Genomic DNA, 18460 nt, shown 5'->3' on the forward strand with positions numbered 1-18460 from the left:
TGAAGGATGACTCCAGCCACTGTGTTGCTTGACTAATAAAGTAGCTAGACAGGATTGATCTTCCATTTTTGCTTCTAATATCTTTTAAAGACTTTATTTTATTTTATTATATTAGATAGTGGCAGCTGAACAACCAGAAGGTAAGATAGTGATGGATGACATGCAGTAAATGGCCTGCGGTGGAAAACAGAATTAAACTCAGGCTTCTGCTGTGAGAACAGAGGCTCTGCTACATGGAGCTCACTCTAACAGGTACTCTGTAGCACACCCTGACTTTTACTTTACCTCATATGTTATTTCTTTGTTTTTTAATTCTGAAAAAATGCAAGCTTGAATATGCCTAATTCAGTATCACTGCATAAGTGGTAGAAAATTGATAGGTTAATGGATTTTGAAGACAAGAAGGAAAACGTGAAGGATTTCAGAGTATATTTATATACTATATATGCACTTTATATAGTATATATTCATACTTCATACTATATAAAGTGCCTCTAGACACTAGATACATAAAGTTGACATTACAGTATAAAACATGGATGCAGTTAAATTGAAGCCACTATAAAAGGGCCTAAAAGCCTGCATGGCGATAGCTGTGGTTTAAAAAGAAAATACTACTGCTCCTATAGAAGTCTGAGATCTCTATCAACACTTTTAATGCCAAGTTTTTGGGCCCAGTCGCTCTTTTTAGGTCAAATTGAACAAAAAATTGAATCTATTTTGCAACTATTGATCATTCCGTGTTTCAAAAAAGAGAAGTACCTGTGCTATGAAACTGCACTCTTGACCACTGACACTTTAGGGCAGACAAGTTGTTAGCCAAGTGAGCGCGCAGTTTCACTGTCAGTTCATTCAAACATCCTGAAATCTCGACTTTTGGAACTAACATGGTGGCAACAGAAACGCTCATCTTGAGGCTTCAAAACAATATTTTATGTCTCTCTGTCCACCTGTCTATGCTCTGTATACCTGTCTATGATGTCTATGTTGCCTCAGCCATTTAGTTAAAAATGAATAAGAAAAGAAATGCATGGTGTTTTAGACCTTTGTTTGAATGCAAGGTTTCAAAGAATTCCAGGCTGTGAGGTCATTAATATTCTACAGTAAATTCATTCACATGAAGTAAAAGCAGAGGTGCTACATGCTGAAAATCAGATATTCATAGAAAAAAAGTATTTCAAGTGGAAATAGAAGCAGCTCTGATAGTCAGCAGAGATGAGATTGGATCCACTGTCATCCCCAATAATACATTACTGCCATGGTAAGAGAACAGTGATGATGGAAATGAAAGAATTAGGGCTCATGCTTAATACTAGGGATGCAACGATACCAATTTTTTCAAACCGATACGATACCGATACTTGGATCTGAGTACTTGCCGATACAGAGTACAAAAACCGATACTTCTACCACACACACACACAAATGCAATGAATTGGAAGACAGGTTTTATTTTATTCTCTGCCGATAAAAAATAAAATCTTAATAAAAATGACCACAAAAAAATTTCAAGTGAAAAATAAGCACTTCTGTTAAATTATTGCAGAGTCTCCACATTGTAATTTAACAAAATATCACTGAACTATTGGCACTGTCCTGAGCTTTCAGAATAATAAATAAACACTTCTGTTTGGAATAAAATAAATACAAATTAGGTTTGAGAATAAAATAAACTTTTAAATTATTGCAGAGTGTCCATAATGTAAAAAAACAAACAAAATAACGAAAGTATTTGGCATTGACGAACGAACTCCCCATCTGCCCGTGGATCATCAGTCCACTGTGCCGTTAAACCAAGGACTGACATCGCGCACACACTGCTTGTCTTTACCTCTTCAGAAAGTTTTGGCACCATTATCTCCCTGATTTTCCACGACCGGCATTGGTTGGTCATCCAGAGCGATAAAATGAGTCAGAGCCTCTGTTATTTTAACTGCCAGTGGATTTTCTCTTGACATTTTTCATCGCTTTTCCAAAACCTGAGCTAAAGTTGGCTGTTCCGGTCGACACTGCTGACATTTTGTTTAGCCTAGCTACAGCAGCCTCCAGTTTCTCTTTTTTTATCTGGAGCCGCCAGTCTCACTCGCCTAACCCTGTGCCTGTTTAGCGTGGGATGTCCCCCTAGTGGCCAATCTAAAAAACTACAACAGAAATGACAGCCACCCTCTGATTAATGAAATAAGTTAGTATCGGTTCATGGTATCGGTTAACTTTTACGAGTATGAGTACACACACATCCATCGGTTCCGATACCCGATACCAGTATCGGTATCGGTGCATCCCTACTTAATACAAATGGTTAAATATGATAATTATTATGCACCTGGCAACAGCTTAACACCCATAGTAAGAGTAATTAAGAGATTGGTGTGTTTTGACAAACTGATTTTGTTGGTTGCTGTTTTGTTGCTCACTGGATGCTTTTAATGACCAGCACTTTGCAAATCCGGTCCTGAAAGGTGCCATTTGGATACATCTTTATTTCTTTTAATCGCAAATGAGCCACAAGGCATCTTCACGAGTCCCATCAACCACTCGTTGCACAGGAAATGGTGGGAAAAAGCAATGCATTTCAGATTGTATAACAGAATGCTTTACCAACAGGAAGCACATCAGCAGAAGAGATCAGAGTTAGATTTTCACTGCCCAACAATGCAAATGGATTGTCCTGATAGAAGCCTTGGCAGAGGCGTACTCCTGCCTCTGAACCAGTTGAAGCTTAAAACCCCAAAGTGAACACACAGATGGCTGCTTTTATTGATTTGGACTAAATCTCTCTTTGATGAGGCGTTGTTTAAATCAGCAAAACACTTAAGGCCGCCCGACCGTTCGGAAAGGCTGACTTGTTTTGAGGCTCAGAATAAGCAGAAATTGAGGTTTAAAGAGGGCCTCCAGCACTGTGAGACTTGAATGCTCCTGCCAGTTTCATATGTTTCATTTAACATATGTTATTTTGACAGTCACTCACATTTGCATGTACATATAAACCACGTTACCCCTTGTTAAGCGAACGCTGTACAGAAATTGAATAATGCAATATTTAAATATTCAATTTTTTCTGGAAATGTCAGCGTATTAGCCTAACAATCATCCTAACTGACCCTTAAATATCTGTACAGACTTTTGTGTCTTGCAGCTATTGAACTATTTGATTGGATGTCCAAAATTTCATGACTCCATCCAAGAGATTTTTGTAAGATAAATAGCTGATAAAGGAGAAACATCAGTGGTTACAAAAGTATCTAAAAGGCTTTGAGCCGAACAAAGGCTGCAAACAAACAGCTAATAGCTAATAGCACAATCCAAATAGAAGCATGGCTCAACTAGCAGTTGTTCAAAACCACAAAGCTTTTACACAGTGTGTGAACTTTTTTCCAAGTTTTCTTTTTTTGTATTGTTTGTTTTCTCCACCTCTTCCTTCCTTTCTTTGAAGCTGTCCACATCTTGTGAGAATTTCGCTTTTGTGAGAGCAAATTAACTGTATACTAAGCAGTACCTCGTTAATCAGGACCTCTGCCTCGCAGTATGCAAAGTTTCTCTTTATCTGTCTTTGTTCTGTGATGGCTGAAACAAGCTTGCAATCAGAGCCTTTTTAAAGGAAGTGGTACATTATATATGGTTGATTTGGGGGTGCTAATGTAAATGAGACTGGGTCTGTAGTAGATCAGACATATCTTTCTACAAACCATTTAATAATAATTTTTAATGTGAATCCTGGGCTGTCTAAACATAGCCTTCTCTCTCTCTGCTTCATTTTGCAGTTCATTAACAGCTCTCTATACATCCTGATAATAACCTTAACCCTTTATCACCTAAGTATCACACGGGCTGCCTGGACTTATTTGGTAATTTTGGCTGTAGAATCACAAAATAATGGGCATCTTTTAGGAAACATTTGAATTTTCTCCACAGCCCAAAATGACTGAGACGTTACGGTCATGTGAAGCGCACATGGTAGAATCTAGATAGGCCTGCCATTCACTACTCTAACTGATGTTAACTGTTAGGGGACTTTCTACTCTGGCTCATTATTATTGGCTTTGTTTTTGCTCCTCCGGTGCATTACCATCTCTGTGGTTGCATGCATTAGTGGTGAAGAGTGGATACCAAGGTCCCTATGCCGCCGAAGAAATCTGATTATCGCCCTCTGTTTAGTCTCTGTACAGAGCAGACGCCAATCAGGGGCACATAAAACACTGTCATGATGATTTCTGTTTAGTCCTGTATACTATCCAGCACACCTACACAGACAATAACCTGCAATTACACCATTGTACTGATGTAAGCATCACCACGAGAGCAGCAATAATTATTTTTGCGTCCTACACTGAAGCTTAATATCTTCGTCTATAGATATCTGTATATAACTGACACATGCAGTGTGTAAAGTGTTAGTCAGCTGGTTGGATAAATGTCCATGTGATTTGTTACAAATATTCATCTTCTAAGAAAGATCAGTTCTGATCATCTGTTGATCTTTAAATTCTTTTCGTTTTAACCAATAAGATTATGGTCTCGGGGTTGACTGGTCAGGTGTTTGGTTGATATGTGCTCATCTGACCAAATTATAACTGGCCATTAATCGTCAGTGTCAGGAACAGAAATCAGCCAGGTCGTTATATTGTAAGATATAAAAATATGCTTCTGGAAAATGATGTAAACAACTGACCATTGTTTTGTTTTTGAACTGTTGGTTCTGCTTTTGTTTGGTAAGACAAAATATGTGAGGTAAAGGTGGGAGTACAGCAACTCATTTTCAGTTAGTAGTTTTTAAATCTTTCCAGTAGCGGAGCATTTTATTTTGAAAGGAGAGAAGATCTCATAACTTATAGCAGTTTGGTAGAAATTGTAATTTTGAATTATTTATCATTAAAATAATATTTTGTATCAAAGAGATAAAATATGTGTTTGTGTATGCTGTTAGTTGCAGTTCTCAGAATTAAAATCAGAGTAGTCAAAAATCTGTAATGGTTGGTCACATGGTCATTGGTTGGTCAACTGGAACTGACCAAGAAAACTGCAGTCAGTGTCTCTCTAGTTAAGTTCATAAGTTGAAAATTGGAAGACAAACATTAAATTTTCACATCTGTGGAGTCACGCAAAGGTTAATGTAAAATTTGGCAGTAAGTAAGTAAGTCTATGATCTATGAAATTGTTTGTATTGTGAGTTCAGGTCTTCTAGCTTTCTGCTGCCTCACCATGGATATTTAATGTTGAGCATTATATATATATATATATATATATATATATATATATATATATATATATATATATATATGTATTAGGGATGCAACGATACCAATTTTTACAAACCGATACGATACCGATACTTGGATCTGAGTACTTGCCGATACAGAGTACAAAAACCGATACTTCTACCACACACACACACACACACACACACACACAAATGCAATGAATTGGAAGACAGGTTTTATTATATTCCCTGCCGATAAAAAATAAAATCTTAATAAAAATGACCACAAAAAAATTTCAAGTGAAAAATAAGCACTTCTGTTAAATTATTGCAGAGTCTCCACATTGTAATTTAACAATATATCACTGAACTATTGGCACTGTCTCGAGCTTTCAGAATAATAAATAAACACTTCTGTTTGGAATAAAATAAATACAAATTAGGTTTGCGAATAAAATAAACTTTTAAATTATTGCAGAGTGTCCATATTATAAACAATCAAACAAAATATTGAAAGTATTTGGCATTGACGAACTCCTCATCTGCCCGTGGATCATCAGTCCACTGCGCCGTTAAACCAAGGACTGTCATCACGCACACACTGCTTGTCTTTACCTCTTCAGAAAGTTTTGGCACCATTATCTCTCTGATGTATGGGCGGTTGGGAATTTCATATCGCGGCTCGAGTATGCTGAGAAGACGGTGCAATCCTATGTTTTCCACGGCCGGCATTGGCTGGTCATCCAGAGAGATAAAATGAGTCAGAGCCTCTGTTATTTAAACTGCCCGTGGATTTTACAGTATCGGCCCGATACCCGATACCCGATACCAGTATCGGTATCGGTGCATCCCTAATATATATATATATATATTATAAATAATGAATTATCAAAGCTTTTCACAAAATTCTTTTGATTTTGAACGACTTCCAATGCAACAATTCTGTGCATGTGTGATAGCTTATCTAACTTCAGTAGGTTATATTAAAACTGTATTTAGATCACATGTTTTATTTTGTCACTTACACACACATTCACACATAAAACAAACACAATTAATCAGTCTTAGTGTTTTTGAACATTTGAGCACGGCTTGTCGTAAACATCCAGGAGTGCAATAATCCAAGTGTGCAGTAACCAGTACTCTAAATTCTGACGTTTCATTTGACACTGAATCTTGAGTTAAATATTTGTAAACAGATCAAAGAAACTAGCCTATATATCCATATATATCACTATGCTGATATCACAGCAAAACGTGTAACACCGCTCAGCCGCCTAGACTAAAACAGTAAAACTGTGGCTGTGTGTAACACCTCCCCCATCTCGGGTGTACACAGCAGATAGTGGATTGGTCAGGATGGTGAAACACAATCTTTATGTTGGAAATCTTCGGCAGTATAAAGGAGCTTGAGGCAACTGTTACTGGGATTTGGGATAAACTTGAATTGAGTTGAATTAGAAGTAATTGGCTGTGCAGCTCTCTTGCTTTGGGGACACACATAATCCTTAAACTTAACTCAAACAGCTGAAAGTAACACACACAGCTTTCATTTGTTAATGTTAATCATACATATCAATCTGTACGTCACTCTGGCAACTCAGCATATGAACTTTTGTAATCTGTATTTTGTGTTCTTGGGTGTTTATGCTGAAATGTTGAAAAATAAACCTGAATTTGTGCTGCTTGTTAAGCACAAGACTAATAGATAAAGTGCACGCCACGTTATGTGACAGACTCATATTCATTTAGGAAAGATTGTGAATTCTTTTTCAGTCGAATTTTTTGTTGTTGTTGACTGCAACTTCATGGTAATCAGCTGAGGAAGAAGCCAACGTTATAACCGATTTATTGAGTTTTGTAAAGTTTCACACTGTCAATAAACGATCTTAGCATTGATTAAGCTGCTACGTTCAAGTCAGCAGTGGGTCAATAAGAGAGAATAGCTGTGGTGAAAGGGTGGAATGGCACAGGAGTGAGGGTTTAAGGGTAAGAATGGGGATAATATCCTCTAAAACACTCTTGAAGTGTCAAGCAGTAAACGGTTGTAGATGGGGTGGTGTAAAAACAGATGGCGTGTGCAGGAACAGGGTCCAGCTGAGAGGCAGGGGAAGACTTTGCCTCAAGCTTGTTTTGATGCATCCAGCTGATAGAGGTGTTAGATTGGGATCCAGGATGTCTGGAGGCTAGGTCAGTGCCCCGAGGTCTTTGTTGCACTGCTCAAACCAATCCCAAATGGCTTTTGTGGTGTGACAGGAGTCATCATCCTGCTGGGGTAGGCTGCTGCCAATGTTCAGGTAGGTGATGCATGTCAACGTAACATTCGCTCGTGAGCCAGGACCTGAGGTTTTCTGAGCACAACGTTGCTTTGCAAGAGGAAGATCAGTGTTATTCACCTCGCAGAGAAGAGAAGAGACATTAACTTTATTGGGCTCATTTGAGAAAATCATCAGAGATTTCTAAACCAAATTTCCAATAATGTTATGTTGCCTGGCAACAATACCTTGAAAATGCAATCAAGCGTGTAATGAACCCTAACCTATTTCTCCTAACATTTAATCAATCACTCTTCTTAGAAAGCATGAAAAATAAAGCTTTTCTGCTTTCGGCTGAACATCGTTCCCATGACTATAACTTGTATCTCTAGTTCACGCGTTTATTACTTCTACACAGCAAATTCAAAAGTGTTAAATGTTTTGGTGTTAGTAGTCTTCTTGCAAAAGTAGAGTTAATTTTACTCTAAGTAGAGTCACATTCTTTTAATGTAACTCTGAGGTGTAAAATGATAGTAGTTAAAATCGAGTGTTAAAAATGAGTGTTTCTATGTCAAATCTGGAGGTAAAAAAACGAGCAAAAGTAGCAGATGTCCTGACTGGGTTCTACGTTAGCATTTAGATCCCTCCAGAGTTTTGTGCACACGGTTTAGGTAAAAATGAAAAAGGTTGAGGTTTTACATTTAGTTCAGTATTACCTGTTGTTTGTGTCCTTGTCTTTTGGGAAAATACTTTACACAAGTAATGGCTCAAAAAGGATTCCTTTTTTTTTTTACTGTGCTGCAATTGATTTGTGCCATTAATTAGTGTCAACTAATTTTTATTCAATCTCCACATAGGATGTGCTTGTGAAGATGGACTATGGGGGAGAGCAGAAGTGCGTTGAAGTTCCACAAAGTGATGAATGAAGCACATGCATATTGTATTGAAGAAATAAGTGATGAGAATGCTGTTATTTGCATTTACCAGCTCACCTATGTCAGACCTTTTGATAAACAAAATTGAAAGTGAGAACATGTACACTGTTACATCTTTCAGAAAATGTTTTGAAATTGTGGTGCACAGTTCAGAATAAATGTTTTTTCAAAAACCATTGCGTCTTTTTAGTCAATGTTTATTTCCAAAAGAAATTTCTAGAAGTTCAGAACAGTAAAATTCCCGCTTTTTAGAATTAATTAGAAGATAACTCTTACGTAGTTAAACAAAAATACTCTTTGAGAGTTAATATATAAACTCTTAACACCAAGTGTTAAATTATCAACTCCAGACAGATTTGGTGTTTAACACTAAATCAGAGTTAACGTACCAACTCTCCAAAAAGAGTTCAATTAACACTCTCTGGTGTGGACCCATATAGACACTTTAATAGTGTTGAAATCAAATCCGACAGTGTTAATTTGGACATGCTGGATTTGCTGTGTAGGCTGGACTACTGTAATTCATTATTATCAGGATGTCCTAAAAACTCCCTGAAAAGCCTTCAGTTGATCCAAAATGCTGCAGCAAGAGTCCTGCCGGGTTCTTGAAAGAGAGAGCAGATTTCTCCTGTTTTGGCTTCCCTTCATTGGCTCCCTGTTGAATCCAGAATTCAATTCAAAATCCTGCTCCTCACATAAAAGGTCTTAAATAATCAGGCCCCATCTTATCTTAATGACTTTGTAGTACCATATCACCCTATTAGAGCACTTCGCTCTCGCTCTGCAGGCCTACTTGTTGTTCCTAGAGTATTTAAAAGTAGAATGGGAGGCAGAGCCTTCAGTTTTCAGGCCCCTCTTCTGTGGAACCAGCTTCCAGTTTGGACTCTGGAGACAGACACTATCTAGGCTTAAAACGTTCCTTTTTGCTAAGACATATAGTTAGGGCTGGATCAGGTGACCCTGAATCCTCCCTTAGTTATGCTGCAATAGGTGTAGGCTGCTGGGGGATTCCCATGATGCATTGAGTGTTTGTTCTTCAGTCACCTTTCTCACTCTGACTCTCTTCACAGCATGTCCTCTATCCTGTCTTCCTTCTCTCACCCCAACCGGTCGCAGCAGATGGCCCCGCCCCTCCCTGAGCCTGGTTCTGCCGGAGGTTTCTTCCTGTTAAAAACTAGTTTTTCCTTCCCACTGTGGCCAAACTGCTTGCTCATAGGGGGTCATATGATTGTTGGGTTTTTCTCTGTATGTGTTATTGTAGGGTCTACCTTACAATATAAAGTGCCTGCAGACGACTGTTGTGATTTGGCGATGTATAAATAAAATTGAATTGAATTGTATCTGTCTCTCCCGGTTTTAGTGTTCAGTGTAACTAATGTTAACATTCAGAGGCAGAAACTGTTGTGTGACAAAAAAAATCAAGTCATTCATTAAATGATTAAAAAGGTCATTGTGCATCTCTGTTTCATGTTAGCAGTACATTTGAGCGTGAAACGGTTATACAGATAAGGGTGGAATTTTATCTACATTTTTTATTTAATTTTGTGCACGTGACAAAATTTTCTGAGCAGACCACAAGTTTTCTTACAAAGCTACTCTTGTTACATGTAAAAACATAAAAGTCTGCAACAACAGCACTCGATCTCTAGCAATATAATAATCTAGTAATTACTTTCTAATAAGTCTTATTAAAAACAACATGAGTGTGAGTTCATAAAATGTGTTTCTTATTAGCGGCAAAAACAAGGAAAAGGCAGACTATGCATTGACGTGGGACTAGCACACATGAGCATCTACGGCCCCTCATTCATCATTTCCGAGTTCAAATACCAAACTTAAGGCTTCACAACACCTCAATGACCAATGGGTGATGTCACAGTGGCTTCACTTTTACACACAGTGTATAATATCTTATCGTCATTCTGCACCACATGGGTGTGAAAGAATAAGGCATCACAGCTGGCTCACTCTCATCTTACACCATCATATAAAAATCATTTTAAATTTTTTTTGGTATTGCCCACTTTTAAATCTTTGATCTTTTTAAACAATGTTTAACATATCAGTTTGAAATAGTGTCCTATGCTCACTGTTTTGACTGAGACTTGACCTGAACGCGACATGAAGGTTAAATAGGCTTTATAAGCAGTGTTGGGAAGGTTACTTTTATAATGTATTCCATTACAGAATACATGCCCCAAAATGTATTCTGTAACGTATTCCGTTACGTTACTCAATGAGAGTAACATATTCTGAATACTTTGGATTACTTAATATATTATCATGCTGTTTACAACTACATGAATGTACTATTGCTGTGATTTATTACTGTTACTGAAGGTCCGCGGCTCCGAACCGTAGTAAAGGGACCTCTGGCTAATACAGTTCTGTGTCGGCTCGTAGCCGAAAACTAGCTTTACTTTGTTGTCTGGGTCAACTTTGCTAGCGAGAGACAGAGAGAGGCGTTGAAAGGCTGCTCCAACAGAACTTATTGTTTTGGAGGAAAACACGAACACGGTGTACAGTCGAGTCTTAATAGCTTACTTACAACTGGGCTCGTCAGGCACTCTTCTTGGCTGCAGTGGTTATTATTATATTTACATGCTTCCAGCTCCCGTTTTTGCTCGATGACAGCTCGTACTTTTCCTTTTTCTCCCTCCCTCGCTCACAGACACATAACGGGTATGGCAGTCCATTCTCCCTGCAGCATGGACTACACTGCCCATGAAGCTACATTCTGCATTCTGCCTATTAGCTTAGCACAACAACAACAAAAAGGCGCTCTCTCACCCAGGAAACACGCAGAGCGAGAGCGTCACCCTGTAACCATGGCAACCGTAACGCTGCCACCTGGAACTACAGAACGTAGCTGTCAAACAAAACCCAAACAGGCCTGACCCGCCACAACATGAAACAGGAAAGTACCGCCGTGTAATCCATTTATTTCAACAAAGTAACTGTATTCTAAATACCACCTTTTTAAACGGTAACTGTAACGGAATACAGTTACTCATATTTTGTATTTTAAATACGTAACGGCGGTACATGTATTCCGTTACTCCCCAACACTGTTTATAAGTAAAACTGGACTGGATCTCCTTGTTTTTGCTCTGTTTGAATTTAGCAGTTGATCAAAAGTTGAAAGTTGTTGTTGGGAACAACTCTTCACAAAGGATGAAAGGAGAGGAAAAGAGATATTCCCTTAACTTTGCATGAACATGAACCTGCCTTTTTTTTCTTTGTCATAGCCCAGTGATGACAACATCTGGATAGCTGCTACAATGAAACAGCATTACAGGACATTAGAGCTGCTCAATCATACCTCCCAGTAAGAACTTCATAATGGGTGAAGCAGCTTCTCACGCAGTCACACTGCAAATCTTCCACAACAGGGGAGATATGTCACACAGCCATCCTGCCGTCATGGAACATATCTGATCCTGTGCCCATCCACCTGTAAGCAACCCTTACTTGCACCATCTCTATGAATTAATCCACTAAACTCTTCCTTCCTGGATTGGGACTTCTCTCATGGGGTCAAATATAAAGTTTTAACAGTGTAACCAGTTACAGAAAAATACTAGTTAACAACTAAACTAGCTAGTAGTAACTGAGAATGTATACACAAACATAAAAATAGGTGCATCCCTGCCTGGATGAAGCAAATTGCAAATTATTTAAATGTTTCTCGTCCATTCCCAACTCTTTTTCACACACACGTGAGTCATAGAAGTGCTCGTGGGAGTCATAATATAATTGGTCTATCTTGCATATAATTATCCTGAATGAAGCTACACTGGAAACTAGGCATGTGTGAATTAGTGCCTCACCTTCCTCGGAGATTGGATCTCACAGCACAGCACTTATGTGTACATATTAGTAATACATCTGTTTTGCATCGCAGAATCATAGCACATGATGGATGAAGAAATTAGTTAGGTGAATCCTGCTTTTGCATTTTATTGCATTCAATACCATTAACATACATTAAAAGAAGTTGAAGCTTGACTCCAAAAATATTTTAAAATCTAAAAAGATATCCTTTTGTTGGACTGTTCTCATGGGCAGAAAGAAAGAAGCAGTTTTAGCAAGTGCATAAGAGACGGCAGGAAAGAAAAAGAAGCTTGGTGATTGCATCACTAATCTTGCCCCCACAGCTGGTTCCATTATGGAGGTCCAGCATGGAGCAGGCTGCACGCTTAAAAATAGAGATACAGGAGAAGTTCAGTTTGAAACTAAGAAGCATGCTTTTCAATCTAACAGGCACACGGGCCAGCAAGAGCACGGGGGTGATTTGATCCAAAAGCAGCCTCTGATTTCAGGAGCTTTTATTCTGAGATCATTACTGTTGGGTAGAGCTGTTTTGCTCAGTTCAGTACATATGCTTTTGATATTTAAGCTGAATTTATGTGTCTAATAGTTCAGTATAGTGTCTCCTCAAGCCTTTGAGTAGAAGGTAGAATTACTGGTAATCTCCCATTAACTAAAATGTAAGTTTAACTTCACATTTTGCCTTTGACTCGTCAAACTCATGTCAGTGATAGTTGTGGGTAAGTGTGAAGGGATAAAGTCATCTGCACAGTTCATCCGGCTCCTTTTTGAAGACATGCATGAAACAGAAGAGAAGTCCACTCTAAGTGGGACAAGTTAAAAAGAAAATGCACGAGTGGAAAATCCATTGTTTTATTTGCTTTTCCTCTCTGCTCATTTAATTAGGATCTCATACATATGCTGAGTGGAAATTTCAGTATAATTAAGAAAGAAAAAACGGTTTTTGTCTTGAGGTGTGTGCTCTTTTTTTTTGTTTTTTGGATTTTTTTTTGTCATTTTTAATGTATTGTTTCTCTGCACGTTTACTCAGCCTTAGCCTCTTGAGGGAAAGTACTGTCAGAGGCAGTCTAAGAAAGAGGAATGGCATTCAGACAATTTTGAAAAGAAATCGTTGCAGAATTTGGTAACAGCAAAGTTGAAGGTTATCCTGTCGTCTTTCCCAAAAGAGAGCCAGATGAACTGAAATCATTTGAGCCAATCAGGCTGTTGCACCGATGCATTCACACATTAGAAATTTCTGACTGTTTAAACTGTGGTAGGTGTATCTACACATTATTAAAGCAGACTACTGTGAGTATAATTGAAAATTCCTGCTTTTTAGACTTTTGGTTTCATAAAAGCCCTCACAGTGTCCTCGCAAGATAGTCTAGATTGAATTGAGCCATATTTTATTAAATTTTTAGATACTTTTTACAGACTTCATGAAAATCTTTAAAGTATTAAAGAAATTATAGTACCAATTTCCATCAATCAATTCTGATTTTAAACATAAAACAGCCGGCTGAGAATTTCAGCAAATTTCACTTGATGTTAAATAATAGCAGCTCTATCTGTACTGTATTGTTACAGCCAGTAAATGAAAGGTTAAAAACAAAAAAGGAGAGACTGACAAAACATCCTTCAGCACCTTAAGAGTGGCAATGTTGCAGAGTTTGTGCACTAGAGCGCAATCTGCAACTTTCCTGTTGGCAACACACATAACCAGCCGATCCATGCAGAGTCAGGTAGAGCATAAAAGATGGGAAATGTTGAGGAAATCAGTTTATTCCTGTGTTTGAAAGGAAAAAAATGCTGGCTGAAGCATCGCAATATCGAATTTTTAACTTTGCAAATATTGGTATCAGCGTCAGTCTTCAAAATCTTATATCAGTCAGGCTCTAGGCGTCACCTTCAACCACATCAGAGAGCTGTTTCTTTCACACGTGATTTTTTAATGCACCAATCAGCATGCATTACTGAAATGCTAGTGCTTTAAGGGCAAAATTTGCTTCACGGTGAGAAAAACGAAAGGATATCATAATATTTTTTTATTTAAATTCTGATTTAAATGCAAAGACTAAATTAAATGTGGAAGGGTTTTGTTTTGTTTTTTGTTTTGTCTAGAAGCAGGTGTAAATGTGTTATAATAATGACACACTACGCGAACAATCCCGAGAGCGCCCCCTGCTGTGCCACTGGCTGAATTGCAGCCAATTACTGTACAACAGGATTATTGCGAAGAAAAATGGATATCCTTGAACTTCTCTTTTAATACTTCCTGGCTTATTGTAATCATGATATATATATATATATATATATATATATATATATATATATATATATATATATATATATATATATATATTATATTATAATATTATAATATTACGTTTCATTTCATGCCAAACCCACCAAAGATTTTTTTTAAATCAGATTTTATCAGATTTAAATGATATCAGAAAGTTGTACCCAGCTCCAGTCTCCCGCAATTCCTGAAGGGACAGTTGTTTGCTGTGTATCAAACAGTGCACGTTCATTTTTTAGCACTCTAATACAAGAGGAAGTGGGTCAGAGCTCCTCAGAGGAGCCAGTGGAAACTTGAACTTCCGCCTCATCATATATGCTTAATGATAAATGTGTAAAGGATGCGGTTATCTACAAAAATCAACATATGTGTACACAGACACAAGGACAAGAGGAGAGAAATACACTGAGCCACAGCATTAAAACCACTGACAGGAGGAGAGGAGAAAATTAATCACCTCTTTATAGTGCAATGCTCTGCCGGAAACCCTCAGGTCCCGGCCTACGTGTGGATGCTACTTTGACACGAGCCAGCCACCTAAACACTGACATAGAGCAATCAATATCTGAGAGACTGGCCACTAAAAGGTTTGGAGGAAAAAAAGTGTTATTTTCAGACTAATGGAAGTTTGAAGTGTCTGAATCAAAAAGAGGATAATAATAGTTTAATGCATAATGACATCAACTGAGTTGATTTTTCATATGCTGCTGCTTGGCATTCGTTCTAGCCGATGCCACGGAGATACTCTCTCAATAAATCACAAAGTAATGTGTCTCCATGTTCCAGCATGCACACTCTCCACACATCCTCTTTTCCTTCTCATCCCTGTTATGCATTCATGCATTCAGATCTCAATAAAGTTGTGGCTGCAGTACATCAGCGTCTAGCAACTGCAGATAGAGTTGAGTGAGTTTAAAATGTGCTGATTTTTTTTTTGAAGCGAACCACACAAATGGCTTAACGAATATCACCAAATACAGTATTTTATATGCAGTTTGGCACAAAATCTGTCTGCTAGCTAAAGGCACAGTAACGATATTTGAAAATTAAAAAGTTTAAAAAGTTAAAGTCAGATAACTGTGATGTAAGTTTGCTCGATTTTTTTCATCAGACAATTAATGCATAAATGTTGTGATTCTGAAGTTATGCGGTGATTTTACTGCAAATGACTGACTTTGGCTGAAAGGTTATACAGGACAAGCCAAACTTTTCAGTAATGGGTACTGTAGATCCGGTGTAGGGTAGACTGTGTTTACGGTGCTCTCTGCTCAGTTAAGTTAAAGGTAGGAGTTATTTATATTATCTTTTTTACTGGCTAATGGTTTAAAAAGAGCCCACAATGACTCATGTAACATCTGCAAGACCACAAGGAATAATAAATATCAGAGTTTGCTGCAGCAACACAGGTCAGACGATCACAGCCTGTCCACAAAGAAAAATCTACTGCAGCTTACAGTAGAGAAGATTAAGTGAATTATTTTCCAGTGAGTCATTTCACCGCTCCATCAGATCTTAAGGCGTGCACACCTGCCAAATCCCACTTTAACCCCTGACCACATGGTATTTAAAAGAAAGAAAAAGAGTCAGTCAAACCAAACCAAGATGTGGGAGACACTTCATAAAACACGGTGTGAAAGTGGCAGCTGCAGGGGTCTACCAGGCTGCGATGGCTGCAAATGGATGATTCTTAAAACAAACAAACAAAGATTGAAGGACATCATATCAATATGTAGTAAACGTAACTCTCTAAACTTTCAAATTCATTGATTTTACACTTCATTTTATCTCTAAAGGTTTTGCTGAAAAACCTTAAATTTATTGGGTGAGTTCAACAGATTGTGTAAAATACAGTAACTAATTTAAGTCGTCGATCCTTATTTCTTTTTGCTGGAGCCATGTCTGCACAATGATGGCAGTTATGTGGAATTATCGGGTGGGGCTTTCTCTCTGCCTCTCTCCAGGCTGTCAGAGTAAGAGAAATCAAAGCAGCACTCCCTTCACTTCAGTCTGCGTGAAGAAGCATTTGCAAACAAACACTCACACTCACTTATAGATCCGAAATGTTTTGTGGATTCTGCTGGCACTAATGGATGCAAGCAACAAGTTCACAATTCACACTCTTAATGCATTTATAGTGAACTGGAAAAATAGCGAAATGCAATTATGTGCATGGAGCAAAAAGTTCTTTTCTGTTTAGACTGACTACTACTGCAAGAATACGATTAAAATGAAAAGGTTCAAATGCTTTTTTTCCCCTGAACGTTTCTCTTAATGTGGTGATTGTACAGAGCAACCGTTTTTCCTACAGTGGGAGTCTTGCACACACACACACACACTGGAGGAATAACGTTTGAGGGTTTCGTGTATTTTGGGGAAACTGGAGTTTGTTTAGTGCTTTCCTAAAGATAAAAACAAAAACAACAAAAAAAACCTATTTGTTGGAGCTCCTGGAGCTCATAATAAAATTAAACTGCCACGAGTTAGTGTTGGATATAATATAACTCTATCCTACTTTATCAAAGGAGCCTTACCTGAGTCCGTGTAACGGGGTCTGGCCAGATCCCTGAAGTAGTAAATGAAATCCAGGCAGTTGTCGTCCTGCACCTCTCCCTTGGAGCAAAGGTCCGAGAGCAGTTCCAGCGCCTTTCGACAAATCTCATCCTCTCTTTCTGCAGGCATTGCCCTCCAGCATCCTTCTGGCTGGTCGGCCACTCCGGCTGATCCTCCACCTCTATCTGTATCCTCCTCTCTCACACACACTCAGTCACACACCACCTCTAACAGCGCAAAGACGCACGACGGGAACCGCGGCTACACCCCTGGATAGCTCCGGTGCGCATCCGTCAAAATCCACTGCAAACCGAATTTCCCGGAGTTTAATTGTTTTTTAAGTAAAATCAGAAGGTTTTGGCCGCGATGGGAGAAGTTTTCACCGGCTTCTCTCTCTTTTTTTAATCCCTCTTCTCTCCGTGTTGTTAAGCGATGAAAACGCGGCTCCAAATCGGCGCGCGACTCACGTTGTTCACCTCCTTTCTTTTGAAATTTCCTTTTCTCTTTTTTCCCTTTATTCCTTCCTTCTCACCACCACTGTCTCCTAAGCGCTGCTCCGCTGCTGCTGAATCACTACTGAGCCTCCAGGCTTCAGTAGCGCCAGTCAAGGTCTTTGAATGAATGCTCGGCTTTCACTGCACTCAATTATTTCTCCACGCACTGGGACGCAAAAAGACAGACAGGAAGTTCTGCCTCCATCAGCGCCCCCCTTCCCACACCAACGAGAAGTCCTTTGAGGAAGAAAAGCCGCCAAGAGATCTGTGTACCTCTTCTTAAACAACGGAAATGTCACGGAATCTCACCCTGATTATCTCCTTATTCTCTTTTATTTCATGCGTAAAGTCAAAGATCGTATTCCTTTCACCAGGTAATCACATGAGTAATGTGATATCCGCTTGCGCTCCTGGGTAGCAGATGTAAGGGGCTCAAACACCTGCGAGGGCCCACATGTACGAGCCTGACCTTTACTGATGGAAGTAATGAAGGGCGAGAACGACGGATAAATGTCACATTAAAGCCTTGGCTAATAACGACCTCCACATCTTAGCCTCATTCTCTGTGTTTAGAAAGTGTTAGAAGAGAACCTTTCAGTATCTACAAAGTATATTATATTATATTATATTATATTATATTATATTATATTATATTATATTATATTATATTTGTTGAGGGTGTTTCAGTTGCAAACCTGGAATAAAACCGTTGTAAAGAAAGAACCCAGAAACTCAGAAAATTAGGGGAGAAAAAATGTATCATAGTTTTGCTTTTGCACTCTGTTTAGATGAAGATAATCACAGGAAAAATCTAATGCAATGTCATATTTTCAGTTTTTCTACAAATTTATTTCAATTTCATGCTAAATTTTGATGGAAACTTGGCTTTAAAACAAGCTTCTTTCTTTCAAAAT

General features: G+C 38.4%; 1 protein-coding gene across 1 annotated transcript in view; it reads right to left on the bottom strand.

Annotated features, from left to right (window-relative positions):
• Window positions 1-17711, bottom strand: part of syt9b (synaptotagmin IXb) — a 56864-nt gene extending 39153 nt beyond the window's left edge. Inside the window, exon 1 of the mRNA XM_087844094.1 lies at window positions 17034-17711. Within this exon, the coding sequence (XP_087700220.1) occupies window positions 17034-17181 (148 nt within the window). The 5' untranslated portion in view covers window positions 17182-17711. The remainder of the gene's footprint in view (window positions 1-17033) is intronic.
• Between the last annotated feature and the right edge of the window lie 749 nt (window positions 17712-18460).

This window comes from Neolamprologus brichardi, chromosome 7, assembly GCF_056152115.1.
Source record: "Neolamprologus brichardi isolate AB-2024 chromosome 7, ASM5615211v1, whole genome shotgun sequence".
NCBI lineage: Eukaryota > Metazoa > Chordata > Actinopteri > Cichliformes > Cichlidae > Neolamprologus > Neolamprologus brichardi.